This window comes from Emydura macquarii, unplaced genomic scaffold, assembly GCF_026122565.2.
Source record: "Emydura macquarii macquarii isolate MOO-44397 ecotype Brisbane River unplaced genomic scaffold, CSIRO-AGI_Emac_v2 contig_1027, whole genome shotgun sequence".
Classification (NCBI taxonomy): Eukaryota; Metazoa; Chordata; order Testudines; family Chelidae; genus Emydura; species Emydura macquarii.
Genome location: NW_027131164.1, coordinates 21399669 through 21426806, shown reverse-complemented (window position 1 = coordinate 21426806; position 27138 = coordinate 21399669). Strand labels below are relative to the sequence as shown.

General features: G+C 39.0%; 1 protein-coding gene across 1 annotated transcript in view; it reads right to left on the bottom strand.

Annotated features, from left to right (window-relative positions):
* The window catches only part of DLGAP2 (DLG associated protein 2), a 109931-nt gene extending 96389 nt beyond the window's left edge, over positions 1-13542 (bottom strand). Inside the window, exon 1 of the mRNA XM_067544896.1 lies at positions 12526-13542. Coding sequence (XP_067400997.1) covers positions 12526-13527 — 1002 coding nt within the window. The 5' untranslated portion in view covers positions 13528-13542. The remainder of the gene's footprint in view (positions 1-12525) is intronic.
* Between the last annotated feature and the right edge of the window lie 13596 nt (positions 13543-27138).

The window sequence follows — 27138 nt, the reverse complement described above, 5'->3', positions numbered from 1 at the left end:
CTCAAGCCTTAGTTGGAATGTTATGAATGTTTAACATTTGCAATTTCATGCTAAGGGCAGCTCTACCTACTACAAGTTTTCCACCAGTGACATATATTTGGATTCATATTTCACCCCGTTTGGGCTGATTAGATTTGTTTGGTTATACAGCTAAGTTCACAAGGACACTGGAATCAGGGAAAGCCCTCCACCATTCTTGCCTGTAATATAACTCAGAGAGCACACAAGTACATCCAAAACCACTCTGTCCCTTTTACATTCAGAGCCACTTGCTGGGTACTAAAAGACCCTTGGGATTGAAAGGTGATTGGCAGTCCAGTTCTCAAAAAGGAAAAAGCCTTCTGGAAGATCCAGGAGAGAGAAGAGGCCACCAACCCCTCTGCAAATGACAACTGTGAGTAGAAGAGTTTCTGGATCCTGGGTAGAAGGAAGGATGTTGTCTGGTGGCTTGAAGGAAATATGTTTTAATGGGGTACACATTTCCTCACATGGGGCATGATCCAAGGCCCAGAGAAGTTAATTAGAATCTTTCCATTGACTTCAAAGGACACTGCATCAGCTCCTTGTGAACTTCTTCCTACAAGATTTGAAAAAGATAGCAAAACTCAAGCTCAGGTTCAGTATGTGTAGGTTCAAGATTCACTTCAGCTCCTCACACAATCATAACAGATTAAACACCTGAAATTTTCTTTAAAAATTCAGCCCATCTCAGATGCCAACATGTCTTGAACTACAGCACGGCACCAGAGCTATAATACTGCAGGAAAACATTTCTCTTTCTTTATTATTTTGGTCCGTTAACAAAAATCTGCTACAGATCGTGCAAGGGGTATTAAACGCATGCATTCCAAAAGGTGAAAGTGATTTTACAGCTTGCAAAAGTGCCCTTTACAATAGTTACCAGTCCCTGAAATTTCCATCTGCAGGGTTTGCAGCTGCTAATTGTAAATAATTACCCTAATTACCTACTTGCATATAGTGATGAGTGCTGATATTTATAATTTTTAAAAGCCTTCTTCCTGTTCTAGATGTTCACATAAATTTCTGTATCTGCAGTTTTTACCCACAAAGGAATAGGACTGCATACTACCATATGAATTTTCCTTCAAAAGAACAATAAGGTGACATGGTCTAGATCTTTTCATTTAATTAGTCATTTGCTGCCGATTTGGTTATAACAACTATGGGCCATGATGAGTTTTCTTTAACAAATTCTGTGCTCTAGTGGTGTGAGGAGGAGAAAGGAGCACAGGAATTAGGGGTTCTCTTCATTCTTTTGTCACTGTTCCACTGTGGGATCTTAGGCTAGACACTTAAGGCCAGATTTTCCAAAGAGCCCAAACCCAGCAATTGAGATTAGATTTTCACATTAGTATCAGCTTCCATTTAGGTACCTAGCTAATTTCCAGAGTTTCAAAAGTGTTCCACACCTGCAGTATTGGACTCATAAAAATCAGGCTGCTTATCTTGATGTCTAAATGGGCACCAATGGATTTTGAAAATCTGACGGTAGCCTTTGTTTCTCCAAGGTTAAAATAAGTATTACCTACATCACAGAAACACTGTGATGTTAATTTCTCATGTAAATGTAAAATGCTTTGAAATTTTCAGCTGAATGGGGCTACATAAGTTAAAACTATTATAATCAAAATCTTACTTGATTAAGATAAATCTAAAATCTTATCATCATCAACAATCTGTGCATTAAATTAGGCCAGAGATATAAGAATCAGAATTGAAGCTCTGTCTGGTGGACATGTGTAGCCAAGGAATAAAGGTATCAGATATATTTAGGATAAAGAGGTGAAATATAAGGATTAATTAAGGTTGTAGCTCAAGACCTACAGGCCCCAGGCCGGTAAAACATTTAGCTTAGCCAAAGTAGGCTTTAGGATTTTGGATAAATTAACATAAGTAAGTCAATAGTAAACCTGCTGAGTTTGTGTTTATGTGTGTGATATGCTGATGTTTTGAAAGTAACTGCTGACTTTGGACACTAATGTCTATGAGAGAGTAGTAGACACCACAAGATGACTGTTGGTAGGCAGGGTGAAATGTTGGAGGCTTTCTTAAAGTAATCACCAGTTCCTGTGGTGATAACATGACATAAATGTTAATGGATACAAGGGGAGCTGATGATTTAACCTATGAAAAACAGGACATGCCAAAAGTAGTGGGGTGTGGAAGTTCAACTAAGGAAAAGGGGTTAAAACCTTCTTAAATATATATGAACCCCAATAAGCATCAGCATAACACATTATAAAAACTGTATTACGGTCTATATGCCTCGGGGTGGGAGACTCCAGGATGACCATCACTGGTGATGATGGTCAGGACTAACACTTCAGGTTTTTCCACAAGGGATGATGTGAGTAATGCAAATATTTGTGCATTCTGTAGTGGTCTTTCTATATATACATAGAGTGCAGTGTGTATTGTTCTAATGGCTAAGAAATGTAATTATGATAAAAAAAGCACTATGTAATCTCTGCTATGCACCATGGGCTCCCCCTTCTATTGATAATCTCTCTATTATAGTCGATCTTGGGGGCTAACCTCTCACAAATTAATGTAGATGTAAACCCTCACCAGGGGATGGGTAATTGGTTAAAGTAACTGATTACTATAGATAAAGCTACAAATGCAATTCTTGTTTCATTTAAAGCTTTCTAAGCCTGATCAAGAAGATGCCCCAACAAAAAGGAGAGGGACAAGAACTAAAATTTAGATGACAAATCTCCGCCACTCCAGGATTTCAAGAGAACCCAGCATGTCATTGTACACATAGATAATGATTAGGCAGATAAATGGATGCAACCTTGCAAGGCAGATAGAAACAATTTCTAGAAGGATAGAGAATGTCTTTGTAATTGTGAAGGAAACTTCCCAAGATAGAGGACCCAATTCAACTAGAGCCCTAGCTTTTTTGAAAGACCTACATACTTGTTCAGAGGATTCCTACAGGGTGCCCAAAACATCAGCAATTCTTCCTAAATCATCTGTCCACTCCAGAATCTACCTTAAGGCAAGTGCCCACACTCTGATTTTGTCACAAGTATAATTTGTGTAATTTGGAGGAATAAATGCATAAATTAAAGTAGTTATCAATGCTTGCCTGAATGTTTACTAGTTTTTGATCTGCTGAGTAGGAAGGATAAACATTGATGAGCTTATTCTCTCCAGACTTAATAGGAAGAACCCAGCATTTCTATGAAGAAGGGTTAGGAGAAGCCTTCGAGATTTGCATAAAGCCTGCAGTTTCTCCAAGGAAAGCTGCCAGGACTAGTCTGGAACCTATTTGCTAGTCCTTGCCCTTGTTTTTCTCTTGGATTTCTCCAGTTTGTTTTCTCAGAGAACCCACTTTGGAGGCCTATCCAACCAGAAGAAACTAAACTAGAGAGTTCTGGAAGAAGAAGAGGGAGTTCAGCCATTCTCTTTTCTGTGTATGAGGCTCAACATTTTTGGAAGAAACCTCAATTGCTGCTCAGAATATCAAAACTACCCTGGTCTAATTGGTTTCTTCCTGGTGGTGGCAGCGACTCGATAAAACCCAAACCCAGGGAAACTGAATAGACTGTTCCTGGAATTAGATGTGGAAAGACAAGTGGAATACTGTGAGCCTGACTGATATTTGTACTGAGACTTGGATTCTTAGCAGCTTCTCTCTGTTGGCTGCTTTTTTCCCTGAAGCTTCTCCTTAGCCTATTACTTTGTGACTTTTCTCTGAGTATAGAGGACTGTGCTTTTAGTTTTTGTTTTCTCCTCAAGCAGCACCTTTTCAATAAGCATTTAAAGACAACATTCTATTGCTGCATTTTTAAAGAAAATAAAATGAGAGATTCTTTAAGTATTGGCTGTTTTCCTTGATTTACCCTGTCTTTAGTGTGACTGTCATGATTGGCATTATCGAAGTTCCTATTGGCATGTGACATATTTGCAGCAAAATTTAATTGCAAGTCTTTTCACCTTATATTGTGGATTTGAGAGTTTGGTCCCAGTTTCATGGACCCATTTTTGAGGAAATATAAAATCCTGTGAGTGCCTGATTTTTTGAGCCAATTACTGGGCAAAAAAAAAAAAAAGATAGAAATTCTATGTATGCAATGTATGCAATTTTCCACAGACATGAAAATGTAAATTATTTTATTGTCACAAATTCTAGAATCAGATGTCTCTAACCCCATACAAATTTGGCTGGCTCCATTCCCTCCAACCCTATTGACTATGACTCACAAGGTTTTGGAAGTAGGGAGGAGTTGTACGGTGAATCTGCACCTATAAAAAGGCCTTGTTTCCTTAACATATAACCTTTTATCTCCTCAACACTTTTCTTAGTGCACGTATTTTATTTATTCTGATTTTTTAATGTGCTGATTGATTGCTCTAAGTACATGGATTATATAATAAAAAACATTTAAAAAGTTCTTTAAAATAGGCCAGGAATTCCTACTCAGCATTAAAAAAAGCCACCCCCTCTATTCCCTCCAAATTTCATAAGCCACCCCCATCCCTGAGCACATGGGAGAATAGAGAGATATTGCAGCATGCCCTGAAGGTTGGCTGACACTGTCAAATGAGGGGGAGCTAATTTCAGAGTTGAGGACCCATTGCTGAAAATGTCCTGCCAACAACTCTCCCATGTAAACCAGGGGGATGACATCTTGAGAACCTCACCTGATTTCATCTGTCATGGTATCATATGCAGAGGAAGATGCTCAAGTAGATCCCAACCATTTACAGTTTTTATAGGTCAAAATCACAGCTTGAATTACACCTGGAAATGACCTGGAAGCTAATGCAGATCACAAAGCACAAGCGACACATGCTGTGTGTGAGACACTCCACAGAGCAACTCAGCAGTTGCATTCCGTATTAGCTCATATTAACAAACTTTTTTTTAAGAGTAGCCCCAAGCAGAATGCAAATGCAGTAATTGAAATTTGAGGTGAAGCCAATAGGGTTCCATGTATTCAGTGATTCTGTATCCACAAAATATCCACTTGCTACAGAACTATGCTCCAAAATCTCAGCTTTCATGAAAAAAACTTGAGATACTTGAGATAATAAACTTAAAGACACGAATCTAGTGTAAATATATAGTATCACCTGCCTTACTTTTCAGAGAGCCTGAAGCAACAACTTGAAGAGGTGTGAAATGCCCCACTCAGGGCCCCATAGTCTCTGTGATTCCATGGCAATGGACTCCCTAGCCAGAGAAGAAGAATAGTCTAGCGATAAGGTGCTAGCATGGGATTCTGGAGATCTGGGTTTGTGTCCCTGCTTTGCCACAGACTTCCTGTATAACTGTGGGCAAGTCTCTTTGTACCTCAGGTCCCTATCTGTAAAACAGGGAAAATAGAACTTCCCTACCTGACAGGAGTGTTGAGAGGATAAATACTAGATAGATACTATGGTAATGGGCCACATTGTGCCATAGACAGACAGAGGAACTTTTCCAACATTCCAGAATTCAGCATTTCTGACACTGTTTTGCTGTAGTCACACACCCAGCTTTTTGCTTTCTGTCTCCCTATCCTTGCTGGGACCTGCCTGTAGATACACCTTGTTCTCCAACTTTCCCCACAAGCTGAGTTAATTGAATGACAGTGCAAGTTCTAGGGAGCAAAGCAACAGGTGGTAGGGAGCTAGAGCTGGAGTCCAGCTCGTAACTAGAGGGTAGGGAGATCCAGAAATGTAGACTGGCTAGCTGGGCTGCCTGGATCATCTGGGCAGCAGACAAGGCCCAGAGAACTAGGAAGATGACCAAATGAAGGTGACTACAAGCTTCCTTGTGGCATGAAAAAGGCTTTGAACAATGCAGGAACCTACCCGGAGTATGGAGCCAGGCTACCTACAAGATATAGTGGAAACAAAAACACCATATCCTCATACATTCACTATAAAATAATCACTGTAAAAATACTCAGATGAATTTTACATCTATTAGTATTTTAAAACAGGAACCATAATTGTGCATGTTTATATGCGGAGGTGAGAATAGCGGGTATTTCATGATGATAGATAAAATTACATTGTTGTGGAATTTAAGGCTGGTGGTTATACAATTTGTGTTCATGTGCCACAGAGTAGATGGAGCCCTGGAGATGGATATTTGAAAGAAAAGGTCATGTCTTTTTTTTTTTTTTTGCCACAATTTTTCTCAGGCAAGAAAGGCTGACTAAAAACTGACTCTTCAGGAAATATTGGAAACTAAGCTCTTCTGAGGAACTACCTCAATCACCTTTGCATTTCTCTAGTCACTCTACCTCTACCTCACCCCAGGGTAAATCGTGTGTCTTCCCTTTCTGTGGCCACAAACAGCCCTGCCTGAAGTATAACTGGTGTAGTTCTGATGTACTGAGGATTCCACCTTTCCACGGACCACAGAGCCAAGACTATAGGGTTCTCTCTGCATATTCCACAGATGGGTTTGAGGTGAGCTGGAAGATCAGTCAATGACCAATTACTTCAATTAGAAAGGGCACAGCACAGCCTACATTAGTAGTCGTGGAGCAGCTCTGCTGTTGCTTGGGCGGTAGGGGAGAAGAGAAAAGCCTTTATTTCCTGCTGACCTGGAAACCCGCTCACCAACTTTGGCTACTCAGACTTGATGAGAGGAAAGAGGATTTGGCCCATAAGGAACAAGTGACAAGTTTCCATGCAGAGCATGAATTCTAGATAACCTACCTGGCCTAACATATCCTTGCTGCCTGACCCAAAAAGCATAGCCTGCTTTCTTTAAATATTCACTTTCAGTACTCCAATAATCTGAGCTGTTAAACAACTTAAATCTGCGAGAGTTTATAGTCACTGAGATACGTGCACAAGTTTGGTGATTGGAGGAGTTGTAATAGAAATCCTATTTTGAGATTCAGTAAAGTAGATGAACAAGAAAAGTGCTGTTTGCATCTCAAGGCATGCCTGCACCAACACTTATTGCACAGCAAGCTGGGGTGTAAATCATGCTGTGCACTGTCCGTGTCAACCTTGCTGCTGCACACTAGATGTTCCCTAGAGCACGCTGACTTCCTGCTGTTTTAAACCACCTATTTAATCCAAGCAAGACGCATTTTTCCTCCTTGGGCTTTTCCCCCAGTCATTATGCAGACACTACCTGTAGTGAGAGCACAGATGTATTCCAAAAACACTCTTTTTAAAAGGGCTATATAAAAATTAATTCATATATTGTATCTCTCATACACTCTTCTCATCCGAACAAATGAGTTTCATGTTCTGACCAGCTGACTCAAATCTCCATAGGCAAGTATTTAGCCACCTGAGAGGAAAGTGTTATTTTCCAGCTGCTAGGAGACATTTTACTATCTGTACAATTCCAAAGGGAGCTATATTTATTCTCTTACTTGAAGTAAGAGGGGCCATGAGTACATTTCCATTATGATATTTAAGCATATGAGCAACTACATTTCAAAAACATCCTTTAAAGATGGGACTGTAAAATGACCCAGAAAGGGTGGTAAAATCATTTGTGGGTCCCATCTTAAAAAGATATTTTTAAGGTGCGTGCTGTGCAATTTCCTCCATGACCCAAAACTGCACTAACTGATCAGTGAGGAGCTAGTTCAGGCCTAGGAGCCAAGGGGAGTGTGTGGTTATCTAGCATCAGCGGCAGTAGTCCAAGCAGCGCCCCCATCACTGGTGTGAACTGGGCCAGGGCTTGAAAACATCAAGTTATTTGTGGCTGCAGGCTTCTTGGGACCGGGCAGGTAGCCCCAGGCAAGTGTAGCAAGGACCAACTTTCAACCTAACTATCAGTTTAATGTTGAACATTATTCTGACAACAAAAGAGTGCTAGAAATATAAAGGAGAATTACTCCCGATCAAATATTGGTAGGAACAAAGCCTCTCCTTTCCTATCCTGGCAACAGCACCTGTGCAGTAATGTCAACTTGCATTGGCTGTTAGAAGAATATGAAACTATGAATATTTTTCTTATTTTGTTTAGCAAACCAGCCACAACACATCTGCAGCAGTATTTTCACCAGAAATGGTAAACAGCTTCTTGGCACTTGGAGGTAGCACACTTTATCACGTCATTAAGCACTATAATAATCAGAGATTCCCAATAGTTTTAGTCAGATTCTTGCCCCATAGTTGAATCCATGTATTTATTTCACTTTTCTCTTTCAAAGAGCAGCACTTCAGCCTTGGCCATGTAGATACCTCTGCATCCCTGGAAACTGGGAAGGAGGAGTGTCAGTTTAATGTAAAGTCCCAATTTGTTTAAATCCTTTCAGTGAGTAAGAATTGTACAGAGATATAATGGGCACTGAGAACATTATGAAATGAATACATATGAGTCGTTCATTGTAATGCCTGGTAAGAATAATTTATACTCAACAGTTATGCAGCCTGGAAGTAGTTTTACATAGTTAGAATATAGGGTTTCTGAAGCTTGAAATCTGCCTTCATGATAGTGTAGTGCATATAGAGCTGTAGCTCTGTGTAAGACCAGTATAAGTGATAATTCAGTGGTCCCCTCTGCTGGCCTGTTCTCAGTGCTCTTCTCTACATTGGCTTACCTGAATCCAGAGTGCAGCCCACCCAACACTGCGTCTATTTTTTTAAGACAACATTAAATGGAAGGACAGATGAAGCCAGTGTTTTCCTTTCATGTTTCAGAATCCACTGCTGCTATTATTACTTGCACGCTAGCAATGTCAGTGCTGTAACGGATGACGCTAGCACTTCAATGCATCAGGCAGGCAGAAGGGGGCTGTGGCCATTTTTAGCACAACATGCTATTTTCTTTTTTAAGTGCTGATTCATTCGCTGTACCATTGATGTGTTTACCTTGATTTCATGCTGCTGCTTCAAATATTGTTGAATGGCTGAGGAAGGCATATCAATCAATGGCACTAAAATTATGCTCCGAAACTATAGTGGTTGTTAGTTCTACATTTCTGCCTGTCTTTGGGCTTCCCTATCTGAAGTAGTTTCCTTTTCTCTTCCAGCAGTGATCATAGATATTTGAATACTGGAAACTGTAAAATCCGATTTTTTAATTTATAATTTTACTATTGATACCTAGTTCTCTTCCAGCTTTCTCCCTGAAAATCCTTGTCACACCTAAGGATTCATGTCACGCAATAAAATAAATCAAATAATGGGCTTTAGCTTCAAATGCGTTGTACCTAATTAGTCAATTTATGATTAAAGATATTTCCTTGCTCCCAACATCTTTTTATATATAGGGAAAAATTATTTGGGGAGCAGTAGCAAACACCATAGTTAAAGATACACAAGGGTTTCTATTCTAACCCTCTGTTTTCAGTTATTCATAATTTTTCAAAATTGTCATCTTTCATGTTGACATTTTCCTGGCTTGGTCACTCCCCCAAAGAGAAAAGTTTGAGGAGACACAGTTCAGCTGTTTCTAAGGAAGAAGAAGGATGATGCTGTGATTAGGGTGGTAGCCTGAGAATTGGGACACCTGGATTTAAGCTCCAGAACTCTGGCTCTGCCACAGAGTTTCTAAGTGACCTTGGACAAGTCACTGGTTTCTCTGTGTCTCAGTTCATCACATGTAAAAGGGGTAATAGTATTTCCCTATCTCACAAGGGTGTTGTTAGGAATAAATACATGGAAGATTATGAGGTGCTCGGATACCAAAGTGATTCAGGCCATATAAGGACAGCATAAAAAAACTGGAGTAGAAAATATACACTTCTTCTATATGAAAAAAAAAATCTGCCCAGGATTCCATGGCCATGATCTAAAGGGGCAGTTCAAATTTTAAATCTGGTATGGAAAACATCATTGTCTTTGAACCTTTGAATATCACATGCTTTTAACATTATATCCAGAAAGGTTTTACATGGATGTTTTTTTCTGCGAACCTGCGAACCTGATCACGTGGGCACCTCAGGTAAATGCTTTGTGTGTCTGATTTAGCTACATCACCAACATCCTTTGAATTATTCAGAACTAGCCAGGATCCATTATGTCTGTGAAACAGATGTGCTAGCAATGCCCTTGCTTTTATCATGGGTTCCTGAGCACTGCCCCTATGTTTCTAATTGACCGGCCTTAGTAATTCTCATTATTTAATGAAGCCACTGACTACTCTCATATAAAGAAGGCAAATATTCTCCAATTTTACAGATAACGTAACTTGAAGCCCCGGGAGATTAACAAATGATTTAACCCACTTCTGATAGGAAATTTGTGACAGAGCTAGTAACACAGCCCATCTCTCTTATACGAATGATCCACGTCTCATCTAATGACATTTATGTCATTTATGTCATGTTCAGAATCCACACAATACACATTTTAATAAAAAATTAACCTAATATTTCTGAAGAAAATCTCTCCAGTACAGAGCTAGTTGCAGTACTCCTTTTTGGCACTTCTGTGGCCCCTATTCCTGTGGCATCTAAGCATCTGACAATTTTTAATGAATTTATCCTTGCAACATCCCTGTGAAGTAGGAAAGTTCTATCATCCCCATTTCACAGCTGCAGAATTAAAACACAGAGAGTCTAAGTCCAAGTTTAGAACCCTAATTTTTGGACTGGCCTTCCTTTCAATGGTTTCTGGAATTTGCAAACAGCCTAAAATAACGATTTTGAGAGGTATGAACTCTCCTACGCCTCACTCATCTCACTGGGATGTTGACTCTAAAGTCTAATGATAACACTTCCAATTTCAGCATTAACTCTTTCACTACTGATCATCTGAGCAGAATGAAGTGTGAGGGAGTGAGGCTAACCAGGGTTCAGAACTGAGAGTTGCTCAGTGAAGAGAAAGAAGGAGACACAAAAGCAGGAGAGGAGGAGGAAGAGAAAGAAAGTGAAACAAAGGACAGATGTAGGATAGATACAGAATGTTCCTACAGAGTTTGAAAAGATACAGCTCTTGCTGTATTGGTTGTTGCAGGATGGTGTTATTCCACAGCCCAGCCCCTCGTGGCATGGTGTGGCCCTGCAGACATGCCATCCTCAGTTCCCTCTTGCTTCTCCCAAGTAACTTGATTGCACTTAAATGTTACTTAAAGTAATATTCCCCTTCCAGTCTTCATAAAAAGACAGTTTTCTTAGGCGCACCTGGCCCAAACCTTTCCCCTGGTTAAGGGAGTCCACAGCCTTCTTGGGGCTGTGTAGTGCTTCAAGCCAGCTTCCGCAGAGCATCAGCAGCTGGGTTTTCAGTGCTCTTTTACAGAGCCTCCTTTCTTTCTCCTCTGTTAACAGCTGGGTTTTTATCGTGTTCAGGAGATAGCTCTCTGATTAAACCTGGGTCCTATTGCCCTGGGTGTCTGCTGCTCCCTTAAACACCTGGTCCTTAAAAGGGGCCATGTTGTGGAATAGGGTTGGCTGCCACAGTTCCCCTTCCTTAAAGGGGCCGGCCCACCTTTATTGTACCTTACAGCTTGGAGAGACCAAAAGAACTGCACAGGACTAGAACAAACATCCCTCCCTTTACTCCACAACTATTGGCTTCCACAGACACCAGAGATGTTGAGAGATACTCAAGATACAAAAGTTGAGAAGGGCTAGGGTGGGTTAATGCACGTGACAAACCATTTCAGTGGAAAGAAGAACTGATTTCAAAAGAAAATGAGAATGAAGGCACTCACAGCAGCAGTGGGGTTTTCAGACTCTACTTGATGGAGATAGTTAAGTTTTCTAAATATCAGATTTGAAATATTTACTCTCTTTCACCCATGAATTCAAATTTCAAAAGGAATGGCTCAGATCTTCAACCTCAAGATAGATACACTAGATTTTATGCAGCTTAGTACCTGAGTTTTTTAGACCAAGCCTTAAAGACACAGGACCAGATTCACCGGTACCCTCACCTGCTTTGCACTACTTCAGTGATGCAAAGCAACCATAAACCTAGTTTATCCAGCCAATTAAACGATGTTATATCTACTTTACATCATCAGAGCAACAAAAGCAACTGACGAAGTGGGTTTCTGTCCACAAAAGTTTATGCCCAAATAAATTTTTTAGTCTTTAAGGTGCCCCAGGACTCTTGCTGTTTTGCTAAAAACAGACTAACACGGCTACCTCTCTGAAAAGCAACTGAGCGTACTAGTAAATCTAGCCCTGTGTTGTTAAGAAAGTTTGGGGGCAGATTGGGAGTGACAGAACAGAAGAAAAGGTATGTCAAGATCTCACCATGACTGGCTTAATTTATTTATAGTTGTCTTCTATACATTTATTCTAATCTAAATGCAAACTGCTGTGCAAAGTGCCCCTTTCTGTCATCTGAAACAAACTTCATCAAGATTTAAATACTGTACAAACTCAGGTACTGAAAACAAATTCATTACAATTAAACTAGTTTACATTACATCAATTTATTCACACTGCAATCTAAATCCTATTATTAAAAAAATAAATACTGCAGATTTCCCATTGCAAAGATATTGCAGTATGTGAGTACCATAACCTTTGCAAGAAATTTACGGGGCACCCATATATTTTTACAATGACCTTCTGGCATAAATTATAACTAGTTACTTTTTTATTGTAAATATTAACCAAATCTGGCTCTTACCTGAAGGTAATGGCACGGCCTCAAGGAGGGTTTGATTTCCTGATGAACCAAAGGCTTATCTAGGTTAAGCGATGACTTGCGATAAGCTTCTTTAGCCTGGCTTACTGTGAGTGTAGACCAAGAACTTCTTTTCATGTATTTACCATCAGGGGTCATTGCTAGCCCTTCACAAGCTGAACATTTCACATCATTGTTGCTTTTGGAAGTCTTTAGTGAGAGATCCCCAAAGTGCCCCTGGAGAGCTTCAGGGTAGCAGTGGGAGATATGATCTACATGATGCCTATTTACCACACTAGGTGTGCGATAAGTGCTATCACTGTCCAAATTATCGTCAGAGCTCCACCAGCTACTCATTCCAGATTTATGCTTGCTCTCTGGTTTTCGCTCCTTACTTTTACTCCTTTTGCTATGCTTGGAATGATGTCCATGATGATGATCATCCCCTCGACTGTCTCCCTTTGTCCCATTGACATTGCCCTTGGATGATCCTTCCAAAGAATGAGACTTAGTGAAAAGTTTCTGGACTGAATGAACAAGATGGCGTATTCTTCCTGGGCTTTCACTGCGTTGTTCTGCAGCTGTTGAGGTCCTCTGATACTGTAAAGTGTGAAATCCATCCCTGTGGAGAGGAAGTTGTTTCTCAAATTGATCCAAGAGATTTGGAGGAATTCGGTTAATCTTAGGGTTACCGTAAGACATGGCGCAATCGTCCCTAGTTTCGTAATGTGAGCTGTAGTGCATTCTGGGGAAAGTGCTACTTGACATGTGATCGCCCATAACCATGGGCATCATCATGCATTCTGAATGGATGGAGCTTCGCGGTGAGCAGCGATGATGGTCCAGTGGGCAGCTCTCTGTAGGGCTGAGAAGATATGATTGCCTTGGCTCCTGCCCATGGTGGATATGATCATGGGTGTGTTCACAATCTTCAGGGGATGCTAAGCCACAAGTATGAGCAGAACATAATTGTGGTTGGTTGCGACTCCCAGATAATCCTTTCATGTTCCTCGGAGCAGGCGAGAATCTTTCTTCATTGAAGTGCTGAGAAGGTGACCAGGAATACTGCTGGTCTGTTGACAAAATACACAAATTTCAGTATTATACCTAATTAAAATGCTAATTTTAAAACTACACATATATTATGAAAATAAAGCATTTTTTTTTCATAGAAACTCAATAGAAGGTCTCAGTTACCAATCAGGGACTTCACGCTTTAAATTAAAGCTGGTTAAATATTTGCTGTGAACAACTTATTTGGTTAATTTAGACCTTTTTTTTTTTCCTGTTTACAAGTTGTCTACAAACAGATCTGGATTTTTCTGAACGTGTTCATTATGCAAACTTACTGAAATAATTTTTATGGATACATTTTAAGCATTCAGTTAATTATTCGATATTTTGAATTCACTACTCGAGCTTTGTGACTGGTCTCCTAAGTCACATGGTATTGTTTCTGTTCTCCAAGTGGATGATCCTAACCCTTATAAACTGTTTTGTCACAAATTGAACTTCAGTTTTTGATTAAGTGAATCTCAGCTGCAGGCCCCAAATTTGCTATTCAAGAACATATGTACAAACTAAACTACAAATAATAAATAGCAAATAATAAAGGACTATGAACACACTGAATTCAAAGTTGGTTTCCGTTTCACTAAACCGTTCGTTAGCAGGTGTCTGACACTTTTGAACATCTCTCATCAACTCTCCAGATGCACTCCCGTTGCAGTCACCTCCTTACTGTACACTCATCTCTAAAACATATTATTTTTCCCAATTATATATTTGTCACATAGTACTCCAATAAGATAACATTTCTTTCAACCACTGCATTATTGCTGGCTACAGCAAATATTGTATATCTACACGTAGAAGCCACAGCTTTTATTATACTTAATTACTTGCTCCTGTGGATTTTGTAGTAAAGTTGTGGCTACTAAACAAGAGTGATTACTAATCAAGGGTGGCTTGTAAACGAAGGTATATGGTATTCAGTTTTTGATTAATTCTTCTCCTTTTCTTATGCAAGTTCCTGCAGCTGTCAAATTCTGCAAACAAAAATTTGAAAACCCAAGGAATACTTCAGTTTGATTTAGGCATTCATATTCCTCCTCAAAATTCAGCTTATAAGGCAAACATTTCAAAAGCAGATAAATATCGAGGCTATTTAAAACTAATCCTTTAGAGAATCATTTAAGAATCTACACTTCCAACTCACTTCAGCACCTTCTTTCTGCAAACTTGCTCTTGAGAACTAAGTAATGTGTAAGTTACTGCAGGTGCATGCTACAAACATGTAGGAGACTTCAACAGAAATGAAAATGCTTGTCATAATCTGACATCAGCAACTGTCTTACAAAGGGAGCACAATAGTGAAGGAGCAGCTGGAGTGATCTTTATATACCTGTGAAAAGTATCTCCCCCCTCAGGTCCCCGTTGGTGGTCCAAAAATCAAAGCCTGCCTGGATACAGTGCAAATGGGTATTGTTCTCTTTGCAAATAGCATTATTTTATTACATCAATGAGTTTTATGTCACAATACCTATGATACAATAGCAATTCATTGATATTCTTTGGCAACAGCGAAGTTATAACCAGAGCAGTCTGGTATATGGGGGATGCTTAAGAAATATTGTATTATATTTTAACAGAATTTTAATCAAGTTTTTAAAGGAAATTCAATATTCAACTAATAAACAACAAAACCTTATTCTGTATCTTGGGTGAAATCCTGGCCACACAGAAGTCAAAATTGACTTCAACAGGATCAAGATTTCATTCCTAGGCTTTACTACGGTATTAAATTAATCTTTCTCTACTCTTTTCTGCTTCTGTTTTGCTTATATCAATCTCTTTTACCTACTTCTGGTCTATCATATTAAAATGAAAACTCATTGTTCTATACACAGATTCAAGTCTATTGTACTGTTTAGTCCAGAATCTCCAGCACAAACATGGTCACACAAAAGAAATAAAAAGAGAAATGTTCCACTGGAATGACCTAATTTTGATTATCCAATGAAAAGTAGCAGAATTATTATATAGACATAGCAGTAAATTATATAACAGAACATTGGGATTTAGCCACATCACTACCAAAGTATTTAATGGTAGTTAACTCAGTATATCGCCAAGTATTATCATGATAATAATAATGCTCTATGCTTTGCATTTATAAAGCATCTCCCATTAGATGATCTCAAATAACCTAACAAACATTACTGAATTAGTCCTCACAACATCTCTGTGAAATATAGAAGCTATTACTGGTCTCTCTTTTAAAGATGGAAAAATACACACACACTTAGGGCAACTTTTTCCAGAATGGCCAGTGCTTTTAGTTGAGAGCCCAAGAGCAGTGAAAGAAAGCCCTTCAGTCAAACCAAGAAACCAGCAAAAGTCAACTCTCTAGCACCTGTTCATCTCCATCTTGTAGGGCTATACATAAGGGTTACTCCAGGAAGGACATGGCACAGATCTAGAGGACAGAGTGTTTGGATTGGAGTTGGGAAGCACATTTAAATGAGGTCCCTGGTTGAACACTACAACTTCCAACTAATTATTTTGGCCTTTCACAGCAACAGCTATATGTCAGAAGGCAAATATTTTCAGCTGGCTACAGCTCTAGGGGTGTGAGATAGCATGATATTTGGCTCATGTTAGAATGGATGATCTAATAGCATCTCTAACGTCTATGATTCTTGCATAGTAAGATTGTACAATTATAATGGTTGGGTATAATTTCCTGTATATTGTTATATGTGATCACATCTTTCACATACTTGGGTAGGGTTTATATATTTTTGTCATGATTAGTTGTGTTTTGGTGACTACTGTGCAACTTTAATACAGAGCACATTTAAAAAATTAAAAATCAAAACAAAATAGATTTTTTTTCAAAATCAATTATATTTCTTAGTAAAATCTTATATCAGAGAAGGAGACAAACTTATAATAAATAAAATTCATAATCACTTTGATATACAAACAATCACCCACACTGAGGTCCCTAATCACCAGGCATCCTAGAAATCCATTTGTCATGGAAAAGTGCAGAATTTGTGTTTTTACATAGAATCTTTAGTTTTTACATTTTGTGAAAAAATAAAAATATATATTAACTATTAACTAAATTTTACTGAAAATACCAGTGTCACTTAATCAATGCATGCAGCCTCCCCCTCTCATGGTTGATTTTTGAATATGCTTTAAATTTACATAGCTAAACATACTCTAATAAACTGCTTTCAAAGTATATAGGTTACTCAATGGCGTATAGGGGTTCATGTTTTAATGCATCTCAAATTTCACTTCAGCCTCCATATGTGAGTAATTAAAGTTATGAAAAGATTCTGAAAACTTTAAAAATCACCCCTAAAGACTGCATCACAGGGGGCTTGTCCTCACTACACTGCTCCATTGGCACCACAGCCATCAATGCAGCGGCACTGACTGAGCAGGTCTGGGGAAGACACACTCAGTCGATTGCCGAGCGCTCTCCCGTCAAGTCTGGTACTCCTCCGATACGAGAACCATAAGCTATGTCGATGGGAGAGTGTCTCCCATCAGCATAAAGTTGTGAAGACAGCGTGATTACTCAATGGAAGGTACATCAACTTCAGTTACGTTACTTACATCGACCTGGCTGTGTAGTGAAGACAAGCCCTGAGTTTGGCAAGGTCAAATTTCACATTGATAGTAATGTGCTGTTCTGTACAGTATGCAGCAAGACTGTAGATTACGTTCTAAGGCAAGCAATTGTAGAACACATGGAAAATGCTAAACATAAACAGAATGAAAAGAAACGAAAACAAGATGCTGAAACATCATGGCCATTGACAATAGTAAAGAAACAATGCAGTGTAACTGGATCAGTCTATTTATTTTATTTTATTATAGTGATTGATGGCACTGGTAGGTTTGCTTAAAAACATGCTTAAAAATTATATATATATATCAATAAAACATTGTGGTCAACAGATACCTATATATATTGTGGCTAGGGAAACTAAAGTTCCGCTTTTCATTTTAACTGCAGAAAAATGCAGATTTTTATGTTTTATTATCAGAAAATTTTAGTTTTTTTATCATGGAAAACTAGGGTTCCTGCTAATCACTCAGTTATGGGCTCTACTTTAGACACAAAGCAGAATGCTATTGTCCTGTTACCAGTCTTCTGAAGAATTTCATTTACTTATTTATTTCAACTATGAATTTATCAAATTCTTGGGGTTTGTCCTGTACATTCCCTCCTCCTCAATCTCTGTGCTCTACTCTTAAGTACCCCAGTACTTCGCCTAATTTGAATATCAATGTCAGAGCCATCTTAAAAAAATAATACAAACCAAAATGTGTAAGAAGTTTTGCCCTCTTTCTTAAATGAGAAAATAAATGACAGAACAGTTTCATTCGGTGGCTTTTCTACAAGAGCAGGCCGTAGGTTTTTTTATAACTGTATTTCATATTTTTTCATAATTGAGTATACTAATGTATCCTACAAAGAAAGTTGCACTGCTGTCAGTATATAAAACCAAGGAAGCTTTGAGCATAGCAAATTAGTGTAATCTAGACCAGTTTGACCAGAGCAACCAAGAGCTGAGGAAACACATTATGTTAATCCTGCAACAAGAGCAGTGGCTTTTATTTGGGTTCTATTGGAGGAAGAGAGGAAACTTTCCAGTGACTTCAAGGGACTTTGGATCAAGCCATTAGAGACAATGGGACTAGCCTATATATATGATTTATTCCTTTCCTGACCATTGACCCAGATATATGTTGGTATATATGGATAGCATATAAGGATGGCATTTGACCCTTCGTTTGAAGACTTGGATCCTATTAGCAATTTCTTAAAATCCTGGAAAACTCCTTAAAGCTGCCTCTTCTATACTATGGAGCACTGCATGGAGATATATCAAACTTAAACCCTGATGGATGCCAGAACTGCATCCTTTCCCATCGATTCCCTCTCCACCCCCATTACTGCATCTGTCCCCTCCTCTGCATTCTTCCACCTTCTCCTGGGTACTCCTCTTCACTTTCCAATTTTAAAAATGCTGCTCTTTTATTTCAAGTATCTGCTAGGCTGTTCTCTTCTCTCTAAGTGCTAGCCATAATTCTTGAGAGCATGCCAGCTTCTCTACCTTGTGTCAGCATCAAGGGAGGAAAGGCAGCTAGCATCAGCTTTAATTACTGAGGGCATTGCTTGAAATTGCGAAGTAGTTCTGTTAACATTAGTGTGCGAGGGCAAGAGGCCTGAATACCTTTAAGCAATGAAATAGCAAGGCTCTGCATCTGTAATTTGCTGGAAAACAGTTCTTTGCTAAAGGGAATCAACGTGAAAACAACTGGAAATTTCTCAGTCATTCAAAGCAAGTATATGTCATTGCAAATTTAGCTCTACAAACCTGTCTGTATGTCTCATACTGAATGCAATCTAAGAAAGCATCAAAAATGGTAATCCCAGGAAATAATAAACCATACCCAATACTTACCAGGCTCAACCTTTTTTCTTTTGAAAATTGCTCTGATTTCCAGTGAAAAAATGATTTAAAATGATTTTAACCTAGTTAGCAAATGTTTAATCAGTCAGGCAACACACTTCACTGCTCATATTTTAAGTAGATTAGTTCCTTATTTCTAAGAATGCCATGTAAATAATTATGCACCTAACTACAGCCCATTGCAGGGAGTATGGAAAACTCGTAGGCAGGGGAAAGAACTAATAAAAATAAGCTTCACAGATGTTTTGCCAATACCACAGGGAATTTAAAAGAATTCCTCTATTTCTGCAAAATTTTGGGGACCTCTCTCACTTACGGCCTGAGCTTATGATCCTGATCTGGAGAGGTGCTGAGCAACCGCACTTCCAGCTGAATTTAGTGGAGGTGCAACTGCTCAGCACCTCTGAAATCTTGCCATTGATTTCAGTTGGAGCAGGAACAGTCTCTTAGGGCCCATTCCTGCAGCCATTGTGCCTTTAATGGGAGTTCTGTCTGCATAAGAACTACAGAACCCAAGAGCAGTTTCCCCCTGTTAAATTGTTTGCTTATAACTTATTCCAGCACTGAAAGTGAACCTTTTTGTTCGTTGCAATAGTTGACTAACTGGTCAGCTGGAAGGAACAAATACTGGAAATGCCACAAAGAGCTATTCTAGTCTCATGAGATTTCCAGCCTATTTATGGAGACCAAGGCGGTTCACATAACATTTACATAAGCATCCAAACAATTTGAGTGATTACCTGATTTGACCTCTACATTTCAGAGTCTGGCTTTTTATTACTTTTATACTCACTCTGCAGCTGCATTTGCAAGTGAGGATGTGTATGCAATATGCCATATCTATGGATCCATGGGTAGCTCAATTACAATTGTATCCAAACCAAACATTTATATACTGAGGCCCCAATTTTGCAATTCATTGTGCATGGGCACACCACTTGTCTTGCACTGTACCCCGATGAGATAAATTTAGTGAATGAGGCTGAGTACATGTGCAATGGGTGACTGATTCGCAGGATCAAGGCCTTAGTTACTTTCGTGTATATTTTAATAGAAAGGAAATTCAAGCACTTTGAGTTGCTCTGTTATTAAGGTATGATTAAGATGTTGCGGGGAACGGACACCTAATGTGAAATCTGGATAAAGGCTTTCATAACACAAGATAACATCGGGAAGCACACTACAAAAAGATGTCTACGGGTAGGATGCAGGCTCTGTAACGCTTCTGCTAGAAGCTGCAGTTATGCAAGTGAGATACACATCCTACCTCTAGACTAATGGTAAAGCACCGGGGGAGGGACCATAAATAAATTTTTGAAAAGTGCTTCTGTGACTTTGGAGCCTAAATCCCATTTTCGCAAGTGACTTAGGTATTTATAAACCAACCTACCATTGAAATTCAATGAGAGTTAGGCTCTGTCTTGAAAATGTTACCTCATATGTCTCAATTTCATGCAGTCATCATTATATAAAAGATAACTCTCATTCTGGGCCCAATCCTTCAACTCTTTCTTATCCAATCAACTTCAATGGAACTACTTGCATAAGTCAAGGGTGGAAGACAGAGCCTTTCAGATGTAAGTTTACCTCCTTGTCTTCTAATACACAAAATTTCATGTCAATTTAAGTTATTTACATCTGTTAATAAAAATATTGGACATTCAGTTGTCACTCAACTTATGCTAGAGGACATATTACAATGCTGTCCTTAAAATGTACATTCCCATAGAAATTCTTGTATAAATAACATAACTTTACTGCCTGTTCATCCTGCCACACGATGGTACCCTATGATGGTATTTTTACAGACACTTTTCTGCAAAGCTGACTGCACTTAAATCTACAGTACATTTAACCACAGAAGAAAGGTTACCTTTTCAAAGAAGAGGCCCCAAAACTTCATTTTTTTACATGAAAAATTGGATTCCATAGAATACAACAAAATCTGTGAAAGTAATAATAATACTTAATACTTAGCACTTCACAGTGCTTTACAATTTCAAAGTGCTGAACAAACATTCATTATTCTTCACAATATTACTGTGAGGGAGGAGGTAAATAAGCAAAATGATTTTTAAACCCATCATTTTTCACAGAATCTATCCATAAGTGTGATCTAGTGAAAATATGAAGATCAGCTTTTGACAAGAACATAAAGCACTAGCTTTTGCTGACCCATATAGGTGTCTTCTTAGAAAGAGCTAAACTAATATATCAGTTATTACCTGCAACCTTCTAGACGCACAGCTGTTTTGAATTGAAGGATGAATACCTGGTAGTTACTAGACTAAATACAGCCTGGATGTAACACCTCAAACTCCACTAACATCACTGGAATTGCAACTGCATATTCCAGGGATGAGTTTGGCCATGTGCGGTCACCATGAAACTCAGTAAGAAAGAACAGCAAAATCAATGTTAGTCTAATTCAAAGACCCATATGAATTTGTTCAGCATTCTCCATGTGAAGATGAAATCCTGATCCCATTAAAATCAAGGGCAAACTTCCCAGTGATTTCAGTGGAGCCAAGTTTTCACCCTAAATGCTTACTGAGAAACAATGTCAGCTACTTTACTCAAAGATCCAATTGTAATAAAAAAGCAAGATCAGTTTTAGTTAGAGTTAAATATCAAATTACAATTTGTGCCTGATTGGAACAAATACATTAGAAGCCTTGACAAATCACAGAGCACAAGGTAACACTAAGCAAACTAGACATTTACGTGGTGCAGCTCCAAGAAAGCACTGTTTGATGTTTATCAGGCCAAATCAGCTAGCAACATCTATCAGTTTTAAAATTTCTGTCAGATGTCATTTCAAGCCTAATGGGCTGCAGATTTGCCTGAGGTTGATCCGAGTTAATTGGAGGTTGCTGTAGTTCATAAACATTTATGCAAATATTCCCCCAAAGTACATGATAACATGACCACAGAAAATAGCATCTTGGGCAAGGAACTTAAAAGCATCATCAACTGATTAATTCTCAGTGTGTTCTCTTCCCATTTCTCTATTTCAATGTTTATCTGTGGTTGTGCCTTCTAAGTCCACATATTTAATCAAATATGAGCCCTGTTGTTAAACTCCTTCCCCCTGAAAGAAGGAAGATTTATTTAAAAGAATGTGGACTATGAAAAGTTTTCAGATTCCCTTTATTTTTTGTACATCATTCACCCAGTGATGTTCTCTAGTCCTACAATCTATGCCTGGTTGAAAAACCAGTCCAACTGGCATTATGATTTCAAGTTAGAGATACATATTATTTTTCCTCTTTTTTCTGCTTAGGTTAAATAAATCTAAAGATTTAACTTCACTTTTTTGGAGTGAGAGGCTTATGAGTGAAATGGAAAGGGCAGGACAGGCATTATTAGGGCATTGCTGAAAAGGGAGGAGAACTGAGGATGGCAGCTAATTGAGAGTTACAGAAGGTAAGGATCCATCTGGATGACTATCAGAAAATCCTGGGGAAGAGGAAAAGACAGACTAAGAAAGTTCAGTGGGGAAATTTTGACTCTACTGAAGTAAATGGGAGTTTTGCCATTGACTCCAGTGGGGCCAGGATTTCAGCCTGAGGATCCAAACCTGTCACTGTTCATCAGAATTGAACCTCCAAAGCCTTTTGGATTCCCATTTCTGTAGTAAGAGACATTTCTCACCATTTATAAACTGCACTGGAAAAATCAAATCAGCATTTCTGGACCTCCCCCTGGCAGTATCTCTCTGTCTGAAATGTGACAATGAATGACTCCAGAAATATGGGAGCCTGATGTAAGAGAAAATTAAATCCAGGTTCGCGTAAATTACCTCCATGCCAGTTCCCTGGGTACGCATGATCTGCCATTTGCACCTCTACTCTATATTACTTAAATGTACCTTTAACAGCTCATAAGTGCTTTCATAAAGCTCTTGTGGCCTAACATATAGTTAAAGACCAGCATTTGCCAACAGTTATAATGTAATGATATCTGAAATATATATCACAGTTCTTCCCTATACTTCACATAGACACCTACAAGCACTGAATTTTTAAAATGGTAATAGGTATACAGTATATTTTATTTTACTTTATTTTTCCAGTGCAATTTATAAATATCCTGTATTCATAACTCTTAACCAAAGTTGGTGAATGGGCAACACTATAGCAGATGAAATTCAGTGTTGATAAATGCAAAGTAATGCATGTTGCATGGAAGAATCTGAACTACTCTAACATCTAACTGGGTTCTAAAGTAACTATAATCAGCTCAGGAAAAGGACCTGACATCCTGCTCAGTGAAGACCTCTGCTCAAATATAGAGGTGTAGTCAAAAAGCCAACAAAACGCTAGACTGCATAAGAAATGGGATGGAGAAAAACATGGAAAATATTATGAAGCTCTTATATAAATCAGTGGTTCACCCTCCTCTGGAAAACTAAGTGCAATATTGGTCATCCCATCCCGAAAACTTTTCAATTAGAAGGGGTTCAGAGATGAGCATGAAAAAACTACTAGGGCATGGGAAAGCTCTCATCTGAAGAGAAATGGAAAAGATAAGGATTAGCAAGAAGATGATTAAGAGGGGGAAATAATAAAAATAATGAATGGTATTGAGAAAGTGGTTAAAGGACATCTATTCTCACTGTCTCATAACTCAAAACCAAAGTGACATTCAATAATCAAAAGGCAACAAATTCTAAATGGATAAAAGAAACTATTCTTTCACAGACCGTGGAACTCATTGCCTCAGCATGTTGTTCAAGTCAAGATCTTAGCACGATCCAAAGAGGAATTGCACATTTATGTGAATAGCAAGAACATCCATAGCTATAATAGTAAGAACTACAAAAAGAAGTTGTAGAGGGGATATAAAATCTCATGCTTAAGAGTTTGTGCCAATCTCTAAATATCAGGAGTTAGATATAAACTCCCCTTGAGGCCAGATTATACCATCTCTGCCTACTGCAGGGTTTCTTGTACCGTCCTCTGAAGTGTCTCACTGTCCACTGCCAGGTACAGATACTGGAGTAGATGGACCACAGCTCTGAGACAATATGGCAAATTCCTATGTTTGGGCTGCACTCAGCAACAGCCTCTTAGCTTCAGCAAGAGCAGATGCTCCTTGAAGGGCTGAGAAGAGATGATAAGTAGCCAAGGGGGTGGAGCTGGAATTGCAACTAAGGCAACCAGGTGGCTTGAAGCACACACATGGGTTGGGTTTCTGGTAGGGGCCCTCAATATCTCTCATCAAATCAAAGGCCTGAAAGGGGGGACTGACTTGACATTTCCCAGCCTTATTGAGCCTTAAATCCTGAGTGGACATTCAGAATTAAAAGACAATATCTGAGATGGTCTGGTTAGGGCAGCAGAGAAGAATTCAGGAAAGCTGGGTTCAGTTCCTGACAGTCATCTTATGCAGTTTTGGAGAAGACACTTAATTTCTCAGTTCCCCAGCTGTGAAATGCCTGTAGTAATCCTACTTGGTTTGTAAACTCTTCAGGGTGACTATAAGGGACTGTCTCTTACTGTATGATGTATAATGCTGCACGCAATGAGGCTCCAATCTAATTTGGGGCCTTTGGTGTTACTGTAATACAAACAATAAATTAAAATATAGTTTTATAATAAAAAGACAGTAAATATCCAATCAAAAGAATGGGAACAAGTATGCAGAATCTAATACAATATGACAGCTGAGTAGTTCATGAGAGGCACAGCTAAAATTAAACCTGTGTCACTCAGCATTCTTAGACCTGCCTCCGATACGGCTGTATAGTTGAACAAATCAGAGCCTCATTTGAATGCTGTATTATGCAGCATTCTGACAAGATATTGTCTAATATAAGAGTTAGTCTGAAAAGATTGGATAATAGCCCAGAATACAATCAATATTGGCCCCTTGAACGTGCAGCAACAGCACAGCAGCCTAGATAAACACAACACTATTGTGCTGAATATGAGTAAAAGAAAGTTGGAGGGTAATTGCCATGATTTTCCTTTGTTATTTGAAACTTTTCATTTGGATGGAGTTTTAGTGTTAGGAAAATGGCAAGAGAGACTGTGCCATTCAGTCCCAGTTCTTTTACATATGAAAATATCAACACAGCTGGTGGATTATCTTAGGCACTTCGATATGCTTTGAGAGACAATTCCACCATGGACATTTGCTACGAAGTGATAGAACTGGTTACCTTTAATGGCTCTTAAATATGCCAGCACATCAAAACAATGATCCCTCATGTTTGACAAAAGGAACTACTTTAATGTGTGGATGTTCTAAGGAAAGTTTTATATGTTGTAGTTACTATTCATAGAAAGTATATTCTGAAAAACTCTCTGTCTGTTACTGTAACTCCTTCATCTCGTAAGCAGAGGATGGTCGAATAAAATGGGTTTCTTTATTTAAAGACTGTCTTTATCAGCCAATGGCTATTTTCTGTGCAAATACTGAGATTCTTCAAAAGGAGCTATGTTGAAAACAACCAAAATGACTCCCCCAAAGAAGAAAATGGAACTTCCTTAAACAGAACAAAGAAACTATACCTATTGATAACCAACACCGAATGGCAGTAAACTTTAAATGAGAAGGGAAGTGTCTATTTCTGACCTGGTGTAGGCATTATCAAGGTCTCCCGCTGTTTGCTATGGTTAAAATGACACATGGAGACTTTCACTTAGGAATCTCCAGGAGGATTTCTGGTTAAAAAGCCCTACAAAACTGGCAGATCCTTTTGTTCCATGGGAGGCTAGCGGCATTGTGGCTGCTGGCTCCATTTGCTCCCAGGGATCCAAGGCTGTACTAACTGTTAGCGTGAGCTGCCCTGTCCTTCTGGGGCTCCACTCCCTTCCCTGGGCATGTAGGGAGATTTAGGGTGCATGTGACACTAAGCACCCTGTATTCACATCCTGCACACTGTTGTAATAATCTGTGTACAAAATATGCCTTGTAGGGTATCATTTGAAAACTGATAACTCACTCATCACTCATATGCATGTGATATGTGTTAATACATAGTGTGTTTTAAGAGTCATGAATATATGCTGGAGTTATGACTAATATGTTTTAAACCAATCACACCAGGGGGAGTTGGTAAACAGGTCTGCCTTACACAAATAAGTTTGCTTCTCTGACCATCCCATTCATAAGGCAGACAATGAAGGTACATTTACATATAAACAGTAAACAGGGCCCTCAAACTAACAAGGGGAATGGGGGGAGATTGCAGGAAACAGAACAAACTGCATTTTAGCAAACAGCGGCAGCAGGGGAAGAAAGAGCATGGAGTTTCTTTCTCCACCAGACTCCATGTCACTTTCCTCACAGTTTGAATAAACTTTACTTTGAGAGGTGACTCCCTGAAGAATCCATTTCAAACGGTTTAATGGTCTATAAACATGGCCGGGGGGGCGGGGGGCGGGAGGGCTGAACCTCAAGTAATAGGCAATTGAACTGAAGAACTCAAGGATCTGAATATGGAGAAGGTTTGGAATTACTGTAAGTCAAAGTTGCAGAAACTATCTGAGGCCTGCATCCCAAGCCAGGGGAAAAATTCATAGGGAAGGTTCGCAGACCAACCTGGAGGAGGAAGCATCTCAAACAGATGATTAAGAGAGAGCAGAAAGCCTACAAGGAATGGAAGATACAATGGATTAGCAAGGAAAGCTACCTCTTGGAAGTCAGAACGTGTAGAAAAAAAGTGAGAACTGCCAAAAAGCCAAGTAGAGTTGGACCTTCCCAAAGGAAATTAAAACCTGTAGTAAAAGATTCAATAGCCATATAAATAAGAAGAAAACAAAGAAATAAAGAAGTGGGACTGCTAAATGCTGAGGATAGGGTAGAGATTAAAAATAATCTAGACACGGCCCATACTTTGCCTCAGCTATTAATAAGGCTAATGAAGAGGGTAGTGGCAGGATGATTACTGGATATAAGGATATGGAAGTAGAAATTGCCACATCCAAGGTGGAAATCAAACTCAAACAGCTTAATGGAACCTAATCGGTGCGGGGGAAGGGGCTGGATAAACTCCAACCCAAAATATTAAAGGAAATGGCATGTGAAACTGCAAGCAAGGATTTTTAATGAATTCATAAGCTCAAAGGTCATACCTATGACTGGAGAATTCCTAATATAGCAC